Source organism: Serpula lacrymans, assembly GCF_000218685.1.
Source record: "Serpula lacrymans var. lacrymans S7.9 unplaced genomic scaffold SERLAscaffold_3, whole genome shotgun sequence".
Classification (NCBI taxonomy): Eukaryota; Fungi; Basidiomycota; class Agaricomycetes; order Boletales; family Serpulaceae; genus Serpula; species Serpula lacrymans.
Window position 1 is genome coordinate 1,114,429 of NW_006763292.1, and position 18,351 is coordinate 1,132,779.

Consider the following 18,351-nt stretch of genomic DNA (forward strand, 5'->3'; position numbering starts at 1 on the left):
TGGTAAATGGCGGAAAGCAGGCATCTCCTTGGTAGTTACCAGGAGGTTTTTGCTCTGGTTGCAAACTTAGAGTCAATCTGAATTATTCTAGCCCTGGCAGCAAAGTACGACCTAGAACTTGATCAAATGGACGTATCCACAGCTTATCTCAATGGAGAACTTGAAGAAGAACTGTACATGCTTCCTCCAGGGGGTGTTCCTATCCAACCTGGATACTGCTGGAGATTGAAGAAATCCATCTACGGGTTAAAACAAGCTGGTCGTACATGGAACAAAACTTTTGATCGCAAGCTCCAGGAGCTCGGTTTCACAAGACTAAATGCAGAAACATGTCTCTATGTATTCCGGGACAACAAACAAATATGCTTTGTTGTTGTCTATGTAGATGACCTCCTCCTAGGAGCTTCATCCCGGAAATTCATGGATATCACAAAAGCCAAACTCAAATCCATATTCAAAATGCGGGACCTTGGAGAAGCAAAATGCATCCTCAGAATAGAAATCCAACGTGATTGTTCAAACAAAACAATATCCCTATTGCAATGCCAATACATTGACACAGTCCTGGAGCGTACTGGAATGAAGAACTGCAAACCAGTATGGACACCAATGGCCCATGGATCAAAACTCCTTGCAAATGCTCCAGGGGAAGATATTGTGCAACACGAGATGCATATTGAAGGGCGTCAAGTGTCATACCTCTCAATTGTAGGCTCCCTCATGTATGCCATGCTCGGAACCCGCCCAGACATTGCCTACGTTGTTGGAATACTAAGCAGGCATAGCTCAGCTCCAAGGAGCCATCACTGGGAAGCTGCAAAATGTGTCCTCCGATATCTGAAAGCAACCAGGGACATGGAACTACAATATGATGGCACAGATGTCTCCAGATTGAGCAATGCTGGACAACACCTTGCATGGCTTCGGACATTTTTTGAAGAAATTGGACATGCTCAAAATGGACCTACAACACTGCACTGTGACAATCAAGCAGCTATCATTCTTACACGAAATCCACAGTTCTGTGCTCGCACAAAACACATTCAACGGAAATATCATTTTATCCGAGATGACTTAGTATCAAAGGGAGAGGCAGTAATCAGATACGTTCCTACAGGAGATATGGTTGCAGACATTCTCACTGAACCCCTCACTCATGAAAAACACTGGAAATTCTCTAAAGCTATGGGACTACGGTTGCACTCGAGTGGGAGTGACAAAACCGGATAAACCCGGTCTCTGCCAAAGCAACCATTGTTCTCCATGGAGCATAGCCACCACTCCATGGAGTAACCATTGTTCACCATCCGAGGAGCAATAGGGGAAGTAAAAAAATACTTAGAGTGGCTTTGAGGCGTTGAGGTATTCGGCAGATTGGGGACTCCGAAAAGTTGAAGTCCTACACCAATTTTGACTCGCGTCTCTTCAGTGCTAATTAATACCATTTTGTATGAACAAGGCCGTATTAAAACTATCAGATTCAGTACCCCTATTTTCAAAAAAACTTGTACGCTTTATTATTTCTTTATTGTTTTTTGTCTAAAACATCTTATAGCCATCTTCTCATTCAGAAGATTTTACTGATGAAGGTAAGCTTTATGCTAGTGACATCTAACAAAATTATTAATCCATATTATTCAGATTCCATTGTATATGAACATGAAATGGAAAACTGGCCTGTACCCGAGGAATATCAAGACAACCTTATGGCCATGAAATCCCAATATTGTGTGCATCATATCAGACTGTACTCCAATGACCAATTTGTTGAACCAGAAGATGCTTATTCAATGATGAAAAATGCTCTTGTCAAAGTTCATTTTATGATAAAGCACTATTTCATCCGTAAAGATACTACCTTTGATACTTTTAGTGGACTGGTGCAACAAATTCTTATCCTTAAACAAGGAGAACCTCAAAAGGCTAATCCTTACAAACAAAAAAATATTTGTGATGGGCCTTATAGACCTTCACCATTTGTACCTGCTTCTATAAGGTATTTGCATTATTTTTTAATAATATTTAACCCTCATCATTACCAGTTCTACGCACAAACTTTCTTCACTAAAATATGACGGGTATTGTACAACTCTATCTTGCACGTACTCATTTACTTGTCCATTATAGAACCCAAAACAAAGTGACGATAAAACTACATATGTGTCTCCCTTTCAAAGGTAATCCATCAATTCAATCTTGCGTTAAAATAATTTTTTAATCATATAAACTAGTCAATCAAGCAAGCCAACAAGAATTCCCCTTGAATGTATATTGAAATCACCTAAACATGCCACCAATACTTCACTTACGTGAGTGGAATAATTTCTCCAACAGATATTGACTGATTATATGTGTACTTTAGAATACCAACTGAATTACAAACTTCTACTCCAAATTTAATGCCTCTGAATGCCAATCTCCAGCAAAAAAACTTCAAGAACACATTTTGTTGTTAAACAATAATGGAGGTCTTGAAACCACAACCATTGAAAACAAAATATGTACCATTAGTCAAACCCTTGAAATCATAAATAGTCTTGAAACAAATCAAAGCAACAAGGCAAACATTTCAGAAGTGTCTGTATTTTTCATACTGATTTTGATTTAACTTATTAATTTTCCATAATATATAGTCCAATTGAAAAAAAAAAAAAAAAGAGAAGCACAAAGAGCAATAACAATAAAAATCAAGAACTGTGAGTTATTTTCACTGACTGCTATTCTTGTTTGTACCAATATCTGCATTCAACCCCAGTAGGTCTAACAATGATAATGAATTGGAGTACACCAATACACAACTTCAAAACATGTAAATACTCTAAATATGTCCTACATATATTTCCATGACAATCTACTACAGTATTGATATTAATAGGGGAACCTTATAGTACTCTCCATTACATTTTCTCACCGTCAAGCTCCATATTATATTCTCACATTCTGGTTCACTGTCCAATGTAAATTTGTTTAGAATTGTACTCTTGGTTGAAAGACTGATTATAGCGCTCCTCTGGTCAAAAGTTGAATGCAGTGTGAGGGAGCATTCTATTGAAACATGACACTGATGGATAGTAGAATGTACTCCAGCAGATGGACCAACGCCATCACGAAAAATGGGGGTAGCTATTTAGAGCAAATATAAAGCTATACATGTTTATAGGTACTTATAAAGTTATCATAACTGTCAGATCTGTTATAGAACCTCTGGCATTTATAGAGCCACATATAGGCTTTTATAGATATTGGGGATCTTTTTTTACTTTTACAGTCAAGCTAACCAATTATAGCTGTTATAGATGCTGGGGATCTTTTTTTACTTTTACAGTCAAGCCAACTAATTATATCTTTTGCCTAGGTTTTATAGTTTTTATAGAACAAATAGCTGTAATACAAGTCTTATAGCTTTCACCTTGTACCTATAGATTGGATCAATTATTTGGACATTTATTGTCATTATAACTTCAAGGGTAATGCAATAAATGCATGATATCAAAAGTAATATCATCAAAAGAATCAAACAATCTAGACTATGAATAGACTTTACTACTAACAGAGTACTTAAACAAAAAAGAAAGTTGAGCAGGCATTTAAGCACCTGCTATTCTTGGTCCGACCATAAATAGAAGGTGTGCAAACGTCCAAGCAACATCCTTTCTAGGAAGGTGTGCAAACATCCAAGTAACCCCCACTTTAGGAAAATGTGCAATCACATATCCCCTCCGAAAGCAGGAAGTACTCAGCAAGGCAAGCACTTCCTGCTTTTGGACACACAGCTATTTTATCCCATCTTACTTACCCATGCCTGCAGGTTCCAGCTCAAGGAAGTATGGCTTCCACAGGCCTCCATCAGGGCTAGCTTGCTGCTAAGTATCAAAATTGTGTCGCTTACCCATTATTGACATTTTTCCTAGGAATCTTCCCATGGCCACGCTCAATGTAAGTACATTATTGGTTTGCACCATAGTTTTGAACTTTATAGCGCCCGTCTTCTTTGGAAGGTTTTCCCATCCGACACCACGGTACCCCACCAACCAAACCCAAAGTATGTTCTGTAAGGACCGTTTTATCATTTTCTTATCTTCTCTATGTCTTGGTTCTCGAACACTTTTCCCATTACACCTCTGGCTCTAGGGCTAGAGGTATCATTTGCCATTTTACTTCTCATAGCCCTCACAGGCTTTCTTAACCATCACTACCACTTTATATCACAGATCAGAGACTGGGTATTGCTCCCAACCAGCCAGCACACTGAGTAGGGACTGGTAGTAGGCATCTTGCCAACCAGCTCCAAGCCCCAGTAAAGCCTGGATATACTAATAAACACCTTGTTCAGGATCATACCTCATCATGAGGATACGGTTCCTGAACACGCGTAACAAACCTCTATTATTAGTACAAAACTCTCACCCGCTGATTAATCAAGTTAAAAGTCGTACAATAGTTGTCCTCTCTTTTTCTTATTGGCCGATTGGTTCCTCAGACCACTTTTCAATTATTCTCCTTTTGGTCTGAGGAACGAACAGTTCACTATATAAAGTCTTACCTATTCATGTATAGCTCCTTAGTTTGCTATTACTGAATATACCTGTTTTACTCCTCAACGAAAACCTTTGAAGCTTACCTCTTAAAGTCCTCTACTCGCTATATTTACTGGCATCTGTCGACCTCAAGCTCATTGAACCCCTTACTCCCTACAAGTGCAGAAGGAGACAGGTTTCGTTTTTGTTATAGTTTATCGTTGCCTCACATGTCCATCCAATTATTTTCTTGATTTCTCTCTCACTTATCCCTGTTCCAGTTCAACATTTTCTTATTTAAAGGATCTAAGCAATATTATCACACCTTTATGGACCCCCTTATCAAGGCAGAGGCAGGTCCCTTGAAGAGTTACTGCGCCCTTGAAGACATGCTTCACATCCTATTTCCCCTATCTGAACTCTTCCCATCTATGCTGGGTGCTCTCACTCAAAAAAACCCCTTGCTTACTGCCTTCAAATGCCTCCAACAGGAAGGGCTTTACTTGTCTGAGTCAGGAAAGTGGAGCCCTGGCTCAGAAGGAGAGGTTGCAGATTTTCTCAACTATCTGGTTCACAAAGTTGATCCCCTTGTGGATTCTGGCACCTTCAAGAGTTCCAGATGGTGGACTTCTGTGTATGCCATCCAAGCAGTCGGTGATGCTGGTGGAAGGTGCCGCCCAGACCTTGTACTCATATCCTCCAGTAACACGTCTTATCCCCCTAAGCTCCCTCTTGCAACTATGAGAAATGCCAACAGTCTTGTACGCAAACAGCTTATGGGAAGATTGTCATTTGTTGGGGCTGCACAAGATCAATGTATCTACACTTTAGGTACTCCTTACATTATTGTCTAGTCTCCTATTAATCTCATGCACTTTTAAGGTCTTTCTATATGGGGTTTCTCCTTCACTTTGCTTTACATGGATCAGGGTGGCTCAATTATTACATTTGAACTCAATTTTCACCAGCAACCAACACTTTTTCTTCACCTTCTCCTTGGATTTTCCCATGGCTCAGACAAGTGTTTGGGCTACAATACTGGGGCCAACCCCAATTATGTTTGCGTCAGTGCTTTGGGTGAGTTGAAGGTTCACTGTATTCTCTTCATTTCTGACAGCATCCATGGGCATGGATGTATAGTCTGGCAAGCACAATTACCTATATTGAGGAGATCAGACGACCCATGGACATTGCGGTCAAAAGGTGTCAATCTGATAGTGAAGGATACTTGGCATGATACTCGCTGCCGTCTTACTGAGGGTACAATTCTTCGCCTGCTTGAGGCAAAGGGAGTATAGGGAGTCCCAGGTCTCATGTGTGAAGAGAAAGGTTGTAGCTCAAAATGATGGGCCCAGCATGATCAATCAAGCCAAAGTCCAGAATATAATTCCACATCCAATATTTGTGATGCCCTTGGCTCCACATTATCCCTGAAAAACAAGGAGAAGGCCCAAGCTTTGGCTCATCCACACCACCCTTACCAGCTGCATGTTCACATTTGTTCAACGACTGCACCTGCTGGTGCAATTAAAACAGATTTTAATTGCCTAGAGGAGCTCCATGTTATGATCATTGATCTCATCAAAGCAAGTATCATACCCACCATTTATTTATCTATACTAACATTCACTAGGTCACAAGAACATGATGGCAACCTCTGTTTCAGGCCAAGTTCCTGTGAAAGTCTTACACCGGGATGGCTCAATCAGCAACTCCCTTATTGTTGATCAAGCACTGTCTGACTGGCCCCCTTTGAAAGCTCCAGAGGGACGTGCACCTCCCAATACTCACATACAGAGGGGTTTACAGACTGGGGATTTGCAGCTGTATTTGAAGATACTGAAGAGTTAGCAGAGCATTCAGACAACTCAAATGAATGCTTAGATAAGGTGTCTGAAGATTCAGACCAGGATGACCACTATTTTGGATTGAAATCTGGTGACATCCAGAAGCTACAAGAGTTGGTGAAGTCCAAGCTATCCACTGTTAACCACGAGGAAGAAGTAATCCGCTCCGACCAGAGTGTCTATTTGTCGGATTCATTTTTACGTCATAATCAACCTGAGTAGACGTTGGATGTTGCAGAGGGTACTCTTGATGAGGTTATGGTTATACAACAGTTGAGTAAGGAGGGCCGGCAGGTTGGTAATAGAAATCATGTTCTTGAGCGTACAGTAAGTGTTTATATCAGCCATCATTTAATTATTTTGTTTTATGTATTTCTTACAGGGGACAGAGCCTTTTATGGCTGTGGAAGTGCAAAATGCATAGCCTGGTGACTGGATTCGACACACTGCCCATCACAACCTGGAGTCGTTCTATTATGTATTGCTAGCTATGTGTGTCTTAATGGTAAAGCTGTATGAGATGAAAGATGCAGATGCTAAAGAAAAGGACAACATCAAGAAATGGCTAAATCCCAAGTTCACTTCAATGTTTACCCGCTCTGACACTACTTTCCACAAGTATTGGACCTGTGGCAGAGTTAATGGTCTCAGCGTGTTTCTTGAAAACAATATATCTGAATACTTTGCCTTTATAATCCCTTACTTCAAGCGCCTCTGCAAGGTTCTGTTTGGGTCCACATTGTTCCTCTCAAAGAGATTTGTAGAGGCAGGTCCACCACCATTCTTTATACTATTGCATGTCTTCCATGACAATATTCTCAATATCCTCAGGGAAGCTCTAGAGGAAATTCAATGCAATGAAACATGGAAGGATCTGAGGAGGCCTTTTAGCAGACCATCAGGGTTTGTTCATTATCTGGATCTTTGGAGGTCCAATGACAAGCAATTTGCATTCCAGGCCCCTTTGGTGTTGAGCTATGTTTCATGCACAAAGGGGACCAGTGGAAGTATGGCAAGGTATTCAAATTTGATTACTTTCTCCACATCCTCTCTTCAGGCAGTCAAGGCCTCCAATCGTCTGCAAGCTGTTACTCTCCAATCTCTCAAACACTGTTATAGTGCCTTGTCTTTGTTTCTTGCTTCTGATATTGCAGATCCTAAGTGCCCTTGTACTAAATAGTCATGTATTTGTAATGTGACCATGTTTGACGTCTGTAAAATTAGGTTCTCTGTAGCATTTGTTGTTCCTCATTCTCCAACCTAACAAAATGTTTGTCAACCATAATGCCCCCCACCCATGCCCAGCATCATGTGGCAGATCTTTTTCTAGCACCTGTGCCCTCAATATGCATCTTGGCTGTGCAAAAAGCTGTGCTTGGTATTGCAAGGGTAAATTGAGAGAGATCCTAACCCATCAGAATGGCTACTTGGAGAGGCAAGGATTGCTGGTGGAAGAAAATTTAGATAACCACTATGGCCCTCTATATCCATTCCAGGAGGAATCTATCGGATATGCCATGGAAGATATTCAAAAAAATATATTTGCATTCATCCCACTCAGGCAACCTGAACAGAAGGATCTGGAGCCAGGGGAGGCAGCCGGCTCTTCTAATTATCCAAATGCCATTTCCCTGAATGATAATAATGATAAGCGTGTAGAAATTCTCCACTCTACAGCAGGTCAGATAATATATATGGACCATACCTTGCATTAGACATGGAGAAAAAAGTTTAAAGGGACAAGAGAAGCGGTAGATGAGTATGGGGATGTGGTATAGAATATAATTTCCCGGTTGCCTCTGGACCACAGGATACTAGGTTTTTTCCATTTGCATCAGAAACAGACTGGTGAGTCACCTGTTGGGAAATCCAGGATGGAATAGGTCACAGATCATTTGACTATTTGTTAGCTATTCCAGGGGTATGTTTTTATTATATTCACTTGCTGGTCTTCCTTAAAGCAGCCATTGTTTCAGTCAAAAAGAGACTGGGTTTGCCTTATCATAACATTAGAGGGCTACACAAGATTGAGATTATTGACTCACGTATTCCATCCAGAGCTGAATGAACGTCAAAAACCATTGCATTCCCAAATGCCCCTGATAACAAGCATCTAATTCATTACTGTGATGTCTTTTCTGTCATTCATAGCTTCCTTTGCAACCCAGCCCATGCAAAACACATCATCTGCAAGCCTAAAAAGATATTCAGTAATGCACAGAAAGAAAATAGAATTTACAATGAAATATGGACTGGAAAGTGGTGGCATGCAATCCAAGTCAGTATTACACTTGATATTAATTTTATATGAATGTTAACTCTTATGTGTGCAGGCAGATCTACCTAAGGGAGCAGCCCTTCTACCAGTCATGATTTCTACAGACAAAACACAATTGACGCAGTTCTCAGATTCTAAATGTGTCTATCCTGTGTATCTAACATTGGGAAACATTAATCATAGGCATGCAACTCACTGCGAGAGAAAAGTCATCCAGAGTGCAAAGACTATTTTGTGAGTCAATGAAGATTATTTTGGACCCATTAAAAAAAGCTGGGAGGGATGGAATACAGGTGGTAGGAGGAGATGGAGCAGTGAGAAGAGTATACCCTGTGCTAGCCTGCTATGTGGCTGATTATCCAGAGCAGTATCTGGTGACATGCTCAAAATATGATACCTGCCCCAAATGCAAGTGACCTCCAAAAGAGCTTTCAGCCTCTACTGCAGGAGAGCCACATACTGATCAATGGACAGAGTCAGTAATTAACAAGGCTAAGGAAGATACACATTTATTTCATCAGTTTCAAGGGAGGTGCAAGGAGCAATTAGTATCTGGATCTGTCTATAAGCCTTTTTGGACTGGGTTTCCTCACTGTAACATCCATATTGCAATCACTCCTGATATTCTACACCAGTTATACCAGGGCGTTTTCAAGCACATGGTGGTTTGTTACTCTAGCGCACAACTCAGACAAGCTATAGAGAGAATAATGAGGGAGTGGTTACCCTTTAGGCTTCAACAAGTTAGTTGTGAGAATACAACAGGAGGACTTGCTGAGGAGTCTCCTTGATCTATTGGTCTATATATACTACTACAGGTTTGTTTGTACATATGTACTGTACAGTTGATAGAGGCAGTGGCTGATGATGTCATGGGGTCTAGCCTGTGTGACCAGCTCCACTGCATGAGAGACTTGTAGCTAAAATAAGAAGAGAGGCAGTGCAGCACGAGAAAGAGGAGTTTGAACAAAAGGGAAAGTGCCACATGGCAAAATGTGAGAAAACTACAGTAAAAGGTTAAAGAGGAGAATGAAAATTAAAGGTCCGAAAATGTTTTATCGTAACAACCACCAACTACAGAGATGTTTTGAAAGATTTCATATAGACTTTGCTAAAGATGGATGGAGGGCCTCCAATAAGAGGAATGAAGCTCCTCAAATGATCACCTGGCTGCTGCATAGGGAAAAAATATTTGCTTTTGAGAGTTATCTTAAAATGAGCATGGAAAAAGACGATGAAGATGTTTTCCTTTGTGCCAAGTATCAGGATTGTCATATCATTATTGCAAAGAATCCAAGCAAATCCCAGAAGCACTCCTGCCCAGGCTTTGAGGACGTACTCAAAATCTATTTTAATTCAAAATTACAGCAGCCCCATTCCAGAGCACAAACAAGATCTTATCCTTTTCCATTTCAAAACCTTGATGTTTTCCACTCGTTCAAATTCTCCCTTGAGACTCTTGAAAACAATGTGGACTTGTTTGGTGACCAAATAGATGCTGTAAAGGCAAAACCCTCAAGTGTTGGTGGACAGCCTCCTAGGTTTGATACTATTATAGTAATGAACTCCAATAACTGTGAATCAACAGGTTTAATAGGTAAGTTGTATAATATAAGAGCCAGTTCGGACAGGAAGACACCCAGGGTTTTTGATTAGCCAAAAATGGCTGTCTCAAGCTTTTTGCTGACAAATTAAGTCGGAGCTTCAATGGTTCTACTCCCATCGTGATTCCAAATATGGTAAGTAGTGCAATCATGGATCCCGAACTTGAAGATGAAGATCAGCCTTAGCTTCAGCCTGAGCAGCGACCTGAGAGTATAAAACGCCTCTCTGCTGTGCTTAAGGCCATCATTGAAAACAGAAAGAATGAATCATATGTCTAACCTAGCTTTTAGCACCGCAACTGCAGCATCAATTTATCACGCCAAATCAATGTATAACAAGCAACCCTACCACATGTCTAGTCTTACTGGTGAAGTGTGGGTCCAGGAATTAATTGATGGACACCCCGACCATATCCGTAGTGAGCTGAGGGTTAGCCTCCAAGTATTTGAGAAGCTTGCTGAGACATTGAGAGATACCGGTATCCAAGGCTCAAAATATATCAGCTTAAACAAAAAGCTCGCCATTTTCCTCTATGCCAGTGTTACTGGCCTTTCCACTCAACATTTGGGTGAACGGTTCCAAAGGTCAAACAATACAATTTCAAAGTAAGTATGTATTTTTCTTGTTCTATAGTTTACTAATGAAATTATAGATATTTTAAACAAATGCTCATTGCGTTCTTATTGTGGCCAATCTACACTACATTCGTTCAACTACCCCATGTGACTACCCCTGTCCCTCCTGAGATCAAAGACAATTGGAAGTTATATCCATATTTCAAGGATGCACTTGGTGCAATTAACGGCACGCACATTGCATGTACGCCAGCAAGTGAGGACCGGTATCTTTCCGTCAACCACAAAGGAGGGGTCTTGCAAAACTGCCTTGCATGTTGCTCGTTCGACTTACACTTCTTCTACATGCTGGCAGGTTGGGAGGGGTCAACAGGGGATGTGCTTCTGTTTGATGAAGCACATCGACAGGATCTTCGCATCCCTTTGGGGAAGTATTATTTAGCTGATGCTGGATTTGGTTCGTGCAAGGAACTTCTGGTCCCTTATCGTGGAGAGCAATATCACCTTGCTGAGTGGGGCCGTGCTCAAACAAGGTATGATGGCCGTTTTGTAATTATAACATAATAATTATTTTATATCTAGGCCTGTGAATGAGAGAGAACTATTCAACTTACGCCATGCACAAGCTCAATGTTGAGAGAATTTTTGGCGTCCTCAAGCGATGTTTCAAGCTTCTCTCATCATCCCCTGAATACAGCAAGGAGATCCAAGCCCGCATTCCTCCAGCTCTTTCCATGATCCACAACTTCATTTGGATCTACGATCCTGATGAGCTTCAAGACCTCACTCCAAACAACCTCGAGTACGAACTAAATAACGGTAGCTATGGCACACTAGCCACCGGTTCTATCAGCAATAGGGATAAACTACTGGGAAATCAGCTCCATGCAAGAATTGCGAGGGATATGTGGGTTGATTATATCTGTGAGTTGCAAGAAAGGGGTGATCCGTATGTTTTGCAGTTGAATACTTTGGCCGAGAACCATCTTACCGCACACTAAGCTGTTTTTTATGTTGTGAATGAATAAATACAAGCATTGTTTGGTTTCATTCATGGCATAATAACATATATCAAGCTAAAGTTACATTTTACATAGCTAATTCTTCAAGACGTGTCTCAACCCAAATCTTACAACTATCATCCTGCAAGTCAAGGAAGTCATCAATGAGGTTGGGATTCAAACAGAACATGTCCATCAATGTTACCACCTGTTTCTTGATCAAGTAGGTCTCCTTTTGCAAGAGATGGTTAGGGATGCTCTTTAATGGGAGGGGAGGGGGCTGCATAATGGCTGTAGATGATGCAGATGGTACAAGGGGAGTGGTATTTTGCGAGGCAGGTTGAGATCTGGCACTGAGGTTGTCGACCGATGCGGCAAGGTGGTCATTGATAACATTGGCTGAGCTCATGTTATCATTCAATCTTGACATCTCCTCTCTCATCCCATCGAAGATCGAGAGGCCTGACAAACGGGCACTCTTTGAAGAGCAAGACAAAGTGATTGATGGGGTCCCTGTTGTACCATCAACAGCAGACAACTTGCACTTGGTAGGTGACATGGATGGCAACACGGATGGGCGTGCAACTGAAGACGGTACAGATTTTATGGATGGGGGCGCAGCTGAAGAAGTTGTCGCAATAAAATTGACCACAGCACTGGTTTTAGACGGAGATGTTTGGTCACGGGCTAAGGTACGATCACTAGTACCTTTATGCATCTCAATATTGTCTACATCATCATCAGGCCCATCTAATTCATCCCCTCCCCCTTCTCCCCCTTCTTCCCCTTCTGTGATGTCCATATTACCAGTAACCTCCCCTCCAGCATAGAATGCATGTGTACCTTTGCCTTTACTAGGCATAATATCCTGCATGCCCTCGTAGAAGGCCCACCCATTTTCCGCATAGTGTTGATAGTTCTTTTTAGGGTTTTTCTAGTCCTCGGTAAGTTCACGTTATCTGGTTGCATGGTTGGGCACTTACTTCAATCAAGGCATCCCAGATAGCCTTGTTGGTCTCGTTAATGTGGTTCTTGTTTTGAGGAGCAAACCCAACACCAGATAAAGTTGTCAGGGTCCACACATGATTGAATTTGGTCTTGAGTTGTTCATACGCTGAGCAAGTTGAATCCCCCTGTATAAATTGTGTACATACATTCTTCCATTTACGTCCAATGCTTGCAGCATTCTTCGGTGCACCTGCCTTTGTTGTTAATGCAAGTTGTGGTATGAGGTTGGTCCAGGAAGCAGGCTTGAACTGGTGCCCTTTCCCCCCTGCCTCCTTGCCCTCCTTCTTGACATATTCAATGAGGGCGAGCATATCTTGATCCGATCAAACTGCACAATCATTGCCTTTCTCCTGTTCAGCACCTGTAACCATTTTTTGAGGTGATTTTTGAGGGTGTGGTTGCTTGTGTCTAGCTTTCAATAAACGAGAAATATGTCAACTCATTTCTACAGACTATGTACAGATGTTGATAACAATCACTTTTGTGGTTGTAGGGTATGCCTCATTGCACAATGGCCCTTTATCCCCTCCGCAACCCTCCGCATGCAAGCCACCATTGTAGGCATTAATAAACATTGGATTGGCATATCGGCAAGCTTGAGACCAGCGTCTTTGGCTAATCAAAAACCCTGGGTGTCTTCCTGTTTGAACTGGCTCTAAAACTCTATCTACTATCTGTTTAAAAGTTGTACCAGGCACAAGAATTGGACGTCTCAGAGTGATCTTCAAGTTACCTACAACTTTATATGGCACACATAGTGCCCCTTCTAACTGGCCCAAAGATCATTTGGCTTATGTTGAATGGTTTATTTGTCTAAGGCCAACAGCTGAAGACAACCATATAATGTACTTTGTCACCAAACCTGGGTCTAATGCTTCTGGCTACCTGCCTGGTGATGTTATACCCCTTTCTGCAATTAGACAGGTTTGTCATTTGATTCCAGTCTTTGGGGGAAATAAAGATCCTTGTCCACTTAATTGGACTCACAGTAATGTTTTGGATGTTTGTACAAAATTTTATCTCAACAATTTTAGTAGTAAATACACTTATCAGACATTATGGTAAATTCAGACTATGAATATTATTGTTTTGTTTTTAGCTAAATCTTGTGCTATAAAGGCTATAATTGCATTTATAGGGCTATGGTTGGTTGCTATAAAAGTATCCATATATACATGTGGTGGCTATATATCGCTACATAGCAAAAGAGTTTTTCCTGATGGCTGGATGAAACATTAAATACAACAAATCCTCTCTTCTGATATTTATTGAGACATTTTGAAATATGTTCTGGATGAGGACCAGTAGAAGATATCATTGCTGGATTTAATAAACTCTTGTAGCGGGAGGTGAGGGTAGGATATGCTGAAAAGAATGCATCAGCGGATACATAATTCATGACAGCAGTCAAATAGAAATGAAGGATAGACTTCACTGCACTTGAAGAAGTAGTAGTCAGTACATTCTAGCAAGATATAGCTAATGATTAACTCAGCTGCACCAAATAGTGTGAAGATATTGATATATTTAGGCTTCCATGCTGTTTCAATTGCAGGTATAAATATCCATAGTGCACTTGATCCAGTGATGACACTACACCCTGGATGTATAATAGCCTGCAATTTTGTTGTGTCTTCAACATATTTCTTCAGTAATATATCCCTTCATCTGCTTCCGTAGTCCATAGGCATTAAATGATTGTACCGGCTGGTACCTCCATAAAAATTAATGACATGCAAAGTGAAAAGGCAAAAATATAGTCTGATATATCAAAAGACTGAGAAATAATAGGTCCGGACATAGTGTTGAAATTGTAGTATGTGCTTATTCGCTATTTAATATATCCTATTACATTTCAAACTATCCTAAAAATTTCAAATTCTGACTAGCCTGTGTGACATCATCACCTACTACTCCCAAATTGCATAAACAGTTTTTTTACTATCCTTGAAAGTATCTCCGAAGATAATACCACTATATTACATCAATATTCTGCAATACAAATTAAATCAAAAGTTTTACCTTATAATAGCACTGGTAATGACACCAGCATAAGCATACTCATATCCAATATCAAGAATTGTTAGTGTCTTTTCACCAGTGTGAATAATCGCCAATACATCCCCCTTCATCCGTCGACTTTCTGGTACCTCTGGCATATATCCAGCAAGTACTCTGTTAAATGGCAATTGACAATTATCGAGGGTGAATATCAATATGCTATGATGGAATTTGTACTTGTCCAGCCGTGGCATAGATGTGAATGTGGTTTCCCTAATCAATGGCACACCGTCAGCACCACCATTCATCCACAAATCAACTAGTAAGTTGCAAATGCTTGACATACCATGTATTGGAACATCTACCAACATTGGTTCAATGCATCCTGTACCAAACAAAAGGGCTTGATAATGGACAGAATCTCTCTATATTGAACTTTAGATTAATTTGACTAAGAATACTATTTGTATATCTCACCTGCCCACTGTTGTATATTTTCAGAGTAATACTATGCACAACTTTCCTCCACTATTCAGTAAAAATCCTTATAAACATCAATCTGCAAACTTACCCCTAAAAACACTTGTGATATCTACCACAACAAGCAGGCACAAAATCCATCAAGCTTTAAACAGCAAGTAACCCCCTCAGTCACCAAGAAATATCCACTCACTTTATTTAACTAGATATGCTTGGTGCCCCTCACATTTTCGTCACTATAAATCTAGTTAGCATTTTTGACCCTATTTCAACAAGTAAGTGTTTCTTTAACCTCAAAGCAAATTCATACCAACTCAGCCTGCAGCTAGCAACGAGCCTGATACACTGTTCAGATCTCTAAAAACCAAGAAGGACCAAGTCATGTATGCAACCAAATACACCATCAGGAAAAACCCTTTTGCTATATAGCGCTATATAGCCACCACCTATATATATAAATGCATTCATAGAAACTATAGTACTATCAGTGCAATCATAGCTCTTATAGCTCTTATAACATAGTAGTAGGCAAAATTTTAACCAAGGGGAGAAGTATCTATAATTCCCTCAAACTCTGGATTAATCTAATAAACTTGTTCAATAACAGAAAGAGACCAGAAGTGTTTGGAGTCAAGTATATTATTATAGGCAAGGTACTATAAGGGCTATTATAGCCTATAGCAGCCTGCATAGCTCCTATAGCTGTGAAGGTCATAGTTATAATATAGTTCAAGGTGCTTAAAAGGGCCAATAAATCATACAGTATTAATTAATTATGTAGCTTGTATTAGTGAAATAGTAGTTTGTATCCCTGATACTCACAAAATAAGAATAATGATTTATCCAAATATAAGTAGTGACAATGAGTAAAAAAATAATCTAAGTCCATAAAAGGTCAATATATAACACCTGTATAATACATTTTATAAGCCCTCATGGTGTAGTGGATAAATGTGATGTGTGGCTATAGGTTGCTTAGTCACCCAAGAGCTGATTAGCAGGTTGAGAGTTTAAATCCTGTTTGTGTTAATTTTTTTTAATCAGCCACACAACAATTTCCAACATCTATAAGAGCATTTATAGAGCTATATAAGGCTCTATAGATGGCAGAGGTTCTATAGCAGGTTTGTCCACTATAACAGCTTTATGAGTACTCATAGTGCTATAGAGCTCTATATAGCTATCCCCATTTTTCCTGATGACTCTAAAACAGTAGGAGCACAATAAATAATAATTCAAATCAAGGAATTTACAAGTGAGCAGTGCTAAAAGGATGCTCTAGGGCAACAGAACATACAGTTCTCATATCACACAATGAATCAGTGGTTCTAATTCATAGTCTGCTGAGATCAAGCAACAATTCAGTCAGCACTTTGCAACAGCCCCTAGTCTATAACAAAGGGGACAATGGTCCCAAAATGCCACATTGTGTCAGTTATTTTGCTTAGTTTCACTCACGTAGTTTTTATGGCAACACAGGAGCAGCAGTACAGTAGTAGTGAATGCAGCCACACTGAAGAATTCTCACACTTATAAGGACATTCAACAATTTGTAGTGAAAATTGTAGCCATATTGAAAATTCTCGTGCTTAATCATTTTTACTACAAAACACGATATAGTGGACACCAAAACTCATGCCTGTGGCATGATGTGACACAATTCAACCAAACAAACCTCTTTTCCTACTATGTGGAGAAGTGGTCTGGCCCTACACACAAAACAAATTGGTGTCAATAATTTGCACATTTTGCATTACAAAAATTAACAGCCATTATCGACCACACAGTGGTGTGCATCAAAGTAAATTCAAAGACCCTTCCCCACACATAAAAACACAGCTTACACAATGTGAGTCTATACAGTTTATGGTGTTGATTCAATTAAAACTGACACATTGAGTACAGAAGCCCAAATTATCAATAAATCAGTGCATATAGCAAATACATAAATATGAATATGAGCAATTCAAATATGCAGTATGTGTAGCATTGTTAATGTGTCATTAACCATTAACTGATATATTGATGTGATTTATAGACATATTCCACAGACTCCTGAACAAGAATGTGGTGAACATTGCAATAGAGATTGTATACAATGTCATCAACAGATGATATCACCAAGTGTGTGACAATAGCACCTCTTGAATTATAGAGATTTGAGAAATATCAATATTGTGCAACCAGATTTTGGAGGACCTTTGCATGATAATCACATGCCTCAGCCATTAACTGGACCTGCATACCCTCCCCCTTTTCAAATGTGGCAGGGTAACCAGTTGCTTGCTACCCATGGTGTTGACTACAATGAAAGTCTATTAGATGGGTTTCAAAACCAACATGCAGAACGGGTTAATCAATAGTGTAATAGACTACAAAGGCAGGAACAGGCTGAGGATCAAATGATTCAATGCCAGCAAGCAATACAGCTCCAAGGCAGGAACAGTAGTTGGCTGAGGACCATATGCACCAGGAAAAAGAAATTGAACGTCAGGATGCAATTAGGCTACATGTACAGCAGCATTCTCAGCATGCTGATCTGCATTATGAAGAGCTACAAGGTCAGCAGCTCATTAGGATCCAAAGAACTGGTCAAGAAGAGCTTGAAAAAAGGGAAGACGAGCTAGCCAATCAGGCTCACAGGGCTGCCAACCACCACCAAGCACAGGTGATACACCACGAGGCCTGACAACCATATGTAGAGTCTCTATACTGCCATACTTTACGCAACATGGATGTAGAGTGCCATAATTGTGGAGTGCTACACTGGAATACCAAGAGACCCACAAGTTCTTCCAGGATCCATCCAAAATTCAGTGTGTGCTGCCTTCAAGGTCAATTTAGGCTGGATTCTTTCCAGGAAGCACCTGCTGCACTACACTGTCTGTTTTATGGGGTTGACATTACTGCACATGAATTCTGTGACCAAGTTTGCTCATACAATAATGCCTTTACATTTACATCTTTGGGTGTTAAGAATAGACCATGCTGTCACAAGTGCTGCAGGACCTTAATAGTTTCTGTATCCATGGAGGCCTT

The 18,351-nt window shown here is 40.2% G+C and overlaps 3 protein-coding genes across 3 annotated transcripts; 2 read left to right on the forward strand and 1 right to left on the reverse strand.

Moving 5' to 3' along the window:
* Positions 1-4,846: 4,846 nt before the first annotated feature.
* On the forward strand, positions 4,847-8,737 carry SERLADRAFT_405909 (uncharacterized protein; the record flags this gene model as incomplete). The annotated part of the gene is made up of 13 exons (XM_007314463.1): positions 4,847-5,278; positions 5,535-5,594; positions 5,635-5,720; positions 5,893-6,107; positions 6,151-6,363; positions 6,402-6,520; positions 6,587-6,691; positions 6,876-7,381; positions 7,695-8,044; positions 8,203-8,212; positions 8,275-8,285; positions 8,516-8,642; positions 8,698-8,737. The coding sequence occupies 13 exons, from the start codon at positions 4,847-4,849 to the stop codon at positions 8,735-8,737; spliced, it is 2,274 nt and encodes a 757-aa protein (XP_007314525.1).
* A 1,766-nt stretch (positions 8,738-10,503) lies between these two features.
* On the forward strand, positions 10,504-10,852 carry SERLADRAFT_379958 (uncharacterized protein; the record flags this gene model as incomplete). The annotated part of the gene is given in 2 exon segments (XM_007314464.1): positions 10,504-10,620; positions 10,633-10,852. Coding segments are annotated over 2 exon segments (266 nt in total), but the record flags the coding sequence as incomplete, so codon positions are not given.
* A 1,645-nt stretch (positions 10,853-12,497) lies between these two features.
* On the reverse strand, positions 12,498-13,182 carry SERLADRAFT_458721 (uncharacterized protein; the record flags this gene model as incomplete). Its single annotated transcript, XM_007314465.1, has 3 exons — positions 12,498-12,757; positions 12,807-12,926; positions 12,978-13,182. Coding segments are annotated over 3 exons (543 nt in total), but the record flags the coding sequence as incomplete, so codon positions are not given.
* Positions 13,183-18,351: the final 5,169 nt, after the last annotated feature.